Source organism: Coptis chinensis, chromosome 1 (genome assembly GCF_015680905.1).
Source record: "Coptis chinensis isolate HL-2020 chromosome 1, ASM1568090v1, whole genome shotgun sequence".
Taxonomy (NCBI): Eukaryota; Viridiplantae; Streptophyta; class Magnoliopsida; order Ranunculales; family Ranunculaceae; genus Coptis; species Coptis chinensis.
In genome coordinates this window covers 15,854,557-15,859,122 of record NC_141456.1, presented here as the reverse complement: position 1 = coordinate 15,859,122, position 4,566 = coordinate 15,854,557, and the positions used below count along the sequence as shown (strand labels likewise).

At 35.9% G+C, this 4,566-nt stretch overlaps 1 protein-coding gene across 1 annotated transcript; it reads left to right on the top strand.

Moving 5' to 3' along the window:
* The first annotated feature begins 3,365 nt into the window (after positions 1 to 3,365).
* Positions 3,366 to 4,200, top strand: LOC147522466 (uncharacterized). Its single transcript, XM_086593582.1, has 3 exons — positions 3,366 to 3,699; positions 3,798 to 3,853; positions 3,947 to 4,200. Exons 1-3 carry the CDS (start codon positions 3,633 to 3,635, stop codon positions 4,067 to 4,069), a joined length of 246 nt encoding a protein of 81 aa, XP_086449708.1. The 5' UTR covers positions 3,366 to 3,632; the 3' UTR covers positions 4,070 to 4,200.
* The last annotated feature ends 366 nt before the right edge of the window (positions 4,201 to 4,566 follow it).

The following is a 4,566-nucleotide window of genomic DNA, read 5'->3' as shown; positions in this document are numbered from 1 at the left end:
TTAGACAGTCTGTATTACATAATTGTCAATTTAATGAGATAGTATTCTCGTCGTTAGGGGGAGAAGAGCAATGGTTGCTCTAAGGAACGACGTGAATCAACTTGGATCACGTCCTCTGTCTCATTAAGAGATAAGGAGAATGATACACTTGCAAGCGGTTGCAAAGAAAATGCCAAAGCATTTAATGATATGGTAAAAGTAACCATGAATGTGCCAGCCAGAATTGATGTTCCATTTGGACGGGGTCCAAACATGGTGGCAAATGAATCTACTATACGCTAAAAGCGTGGTAGACCTATAGGATCCAAAGCTCCTAGGAGAGGAGAACTGAGAAACCATCTTGTCCAATTAATAGCCAGGTAATGGCTGGAGCTCCATAAACAAATAATGTGCAAATATCCAAATTCACTGAAATGCCTATATATGGTTGCCCATGGAGAGGCACAGGTACCTGAAAATAAAGAGATCGATCTCAATATTCCATGCATGTTCAGGTGAATTGTGGGATAGGAAAGCATTTGTCATAGATGACATATTTAGCTATGGTATAGCTATTGGAACATCAAAGGACAATGATGAAAAATAAATGAGCCACGTGTTTTGTCGACAAAGGAAAGATTGGCCAATCTGGAATTTGCTATTAAAGCATAATTAAACTCTTTGAAAAATATGGTGTGGACCTATAGTAAAATCCGAGGTTGGATTCAATATAGTAGCAGCAAGTTTGGTTGGTACAAACTTGATTGGGACTCCTAAGGAATTGGAGAAAACTGCTGACTATAGATTTTTGAAATGAAATGGACAAAGCACATGGTTGTGCGAAACTTGGATTTGGATAAGAATCCATTTCGAATAAAGGAAGAACAATGAGGAAGTTCTTGGTCTTGAAACTACTCTACTTGAGTGATATTGAAGCATTTATGTATCTAGCACAATATGTGCACAAGATCATACATTGCATTTTCTATTAGTTTCTTATCAAGATATAATTGTGCACATACACTTAGACCTTTGGAATGATGTCTAACACATATTGAGATATTTTTTATGAATTAACTTGTATGAAACTATTTTATTCTTATGGTTCCACTAATGACTATGATCTAGTTGGCGATATGCAGTCTTTGGTTATCTATCCGACCCTCGGAAGGGTCACTCCCAAACAGTATGTATTTCTTAGTGGTAATCTTTGTCATTTGTTGGCATTGCACTAAACAAACTTTAGTGGCAACTTTCTCTAACCACTCTGAAATTTTAGCTCTTCATGAAGCTAGTCGTGAATGTGTATGGCTAAGGTTATTAATTGGGCATATTCGTAGTTCTTGTCAATTGCCTTCTATAACAGGTGTTCCCAGCATTATTTATGAGGATAATCCAGCTTGTATAGCCCAGATTCAAGAATGATTTATAAAAGGAGACATGACAAAACACATTGCGCCAAAATTCTTTTACACTCATCAGATTAAGAAGAAGAAGCAGATTAAGGTCGAGCAAGTAATAGAAGCAGATTAAGACTTGTCTTTATCAGAGGGAGTAATTGAACAGGGGGAGCATCCTGAAGAATGTGTCCCAGGACATATGCGATCTGTACTCTTTTCCTTATCTAGGTTTTATCATTTGGGTTTTCCTAGTAAAAGGTTTTAATGAGGCATATTAAGCAAGTCACAATGATTCTAAGTAATGTTGTACTCTCTTTTTCCTTAGCTTTGGTTTTTCCCACTTTGGGTTTTCCTTAGCAAGGTTTTAATGAGGCAACCTCGCCATTGGATAGTTATAGAGCATCCGGAAGAATGCTACAAAAGATGCATCCACCATAATTTCCACAAGAATGGTGGACATCCAAGGGGAGTGTTATGAAATCCATGGGCTTATATGGATGCCCACCCATTGCTATGTGTTATCCTGATAATCCTCTATCTTGGTATTTATCCTGATAACCTTCTATCTTGATGTTTATCATGATCATCCTCATTCTTACTGTCTATCCTGTTAATCCCTTATCTTAGAAAGGAGGTTACCTAGTTGTATATAAAGGTAACCTCCTCCCATTTAGTTTTAATCTCAAGAAATAAGAATTCTCTCTCTCTCTCTCTCTCTTTTATTGATTCAATCTACATGTTAAGTTAGTGTGGTGTTCTCTCCAAATCGGTTTAATTTCTAACAGGGACCTATTACTGACGGACCCCATATTGTGTTGGGCATACTCCAAAAAAAACAATTATTACAAGTATGCCATTGGTCTTAAAAAGTAAAAAAAAAACAAATATTACAAGTGTGCCATTGGTCTCAAAAAATTGAATTAAAAAACCACAAGCTTAAACGACTCGGTTAGGTCGTTCATTGTATAAACCCAACGATGTGGTCACATCGTTTGGATTGAGTCCCCAACGATGTGGCCACACCGGTCAAGAGGCCAAAAAACAGAATTTTATATTTTTTCAAAGTTCAAACCCCAAACGGTGTGACTAAATCTCAAACTAAAAAAAAAGAACTTTATATTTTTTCAAAGTTCAAATCTCAAACGGTGTGGTCTCAAATAGTGTGGCCACATCGTTAGGGACTCAGTCCAAACGGTGTGGCCACATCGTTGGGTTTCTTACAATAAACGACTTTAGGCCGTTTAAAGCAGGTTTTTTAATTCAATTTTTTTGGGACCAATAACACACTTGTAATATTTATTTTATTTTTTTGGATTTTTTGGGACCAATGACACACTTGTAATAATTGTTTTTTTATTGGAGTCTGCCCAACACAATATGGGGTCTCTCAATAACAAATACCATAATATATGATTAATCGGTCATCTCGACTGATACTGATAGCATAGTAGTCAATATTATCTTATAAGCTTAAAATAGCAGCTCTTTATGCAACATGAAAGTACCTTTTGCCCCTTACCATTATTGTTTTCTTTGTAAAATCAATGAGTTGCGTGAGATTTTACATTGTCTATCCCTATAAAGATCAAATGCATAATGCTCTGACCTAACACAATAAACGATTCTTCTAGGAAAAGGAATTTCATCAGATAAGCTTAAATATATTTTGTTCTTAATTAGGTACATTGGAGCATTATCGAAAAAAAAAAAAAAAGTACATTGGAGGGAATTGCAGAAATAATCACATTTCAAAAACAGCATATTGCAATCAGATTTCTTTTCAGTCAGTTCTACTCTATTTGCAATTTTGCAGCACTCTTTCTTAATTCCCAAAACAGCCCAGGCCAGAAATCATCACCAAACTAAATTGTCGATTTTTCAACAAATATCTTCATGGTTGACCCGAGTTTCTACTAACGTGGGTTACATAAAAGGACTGGTGTTGAATTGTAACCTTATCTCCAGTAGTAGAGAATGTCCACTCTTAAAAATAGATTAAATTTTATATTCATGCACCAGTCTGTACTCTGTGGCCGCCGTGACCATTAGGGGACAAGTACACAGTCCACAGTCCACATCAAATGATACAATCCTTGTTCCTAAACACAAGTGGCGGTAGTATTTTCTTTTTCTTTTTTTTCAATTCTGGGTGTTGAGGTTCTGTAAAGTTCATAAGCTAGAACTCTCTTTCATCTAAGAAGTAAGAGTAAGGACAACCCTTTTCTTAGATACCCAAAAAACAAGAAATAATTAATGGCTCTGGCGTACTTTCTTAGGATTCTTCTAATTTCATCTCTTCTGACTCTATGCTTCTCTCAAGGTACTCTTACTTGATTTATTTTCAATCTTTTTAGTTGTGTTTAGCGATTTTTATGTTCTTGACCATTTTTCTTGCATGTTGTTTTTTCACAATTGTAGGATATGGAAGAAAGTTAGTGAAAGATGATAAAGAAGAATCTGTTGTTCTATTAGAGGTATACCATTAATATTTCTTTCCTTGTGTATTTGTTCTCATTGCAATCTATTTCGGCTAAAATATTGAAAATTGGGTTCATGGCATGTTGTAGGATTTTGAGAAATATATCCAAGAAGGAAGATTGTTGATTGGTGTGATGGATTATCCAGATCCAGGACCAAATCCAAAAAATCGTCCTTTGCTCAGCCCTCCTCCTCCTTCAACAAGGTTCTGACGATCATACCAATCAAACAACGGACAAACAATGGTTAATGTCAAATAAATAAACTAATATTTGTTTCATGTCTTCTTGTTTTCGTTTTGTTTTTCAGTTTATTTCTTAAATCAGTTTTGACTTTTGGACAATTTATGTGCATTGAACTAGATAGTTGGATTGTCTTTAATTTTCATGGGGTCCATATCCACCATTGTTCGAAGTCATTCGATGCCACTTCACTGCCAACGCTGGTAATTTCGGCATATACTACTACAAAGATACACAGCCAAAAAATGCCGCATCAAATTTCAGCAGTGTTTCTTGTGTGGGGTTTTTTTGCCAGAGATCCTGCATTCCTGCTGATGCTTGATCCAATCATTCTGTATTTATTATGATAAAATAAAAAGAGATTTAGGTATTGGTCCAAGTGAATTAGACATTGAGGACAAAATAATGTGTAATTAGAAATTGGTCCTAGTTCCGCCTATGGACAAGTTTGGGCGTGAGCAATGTGG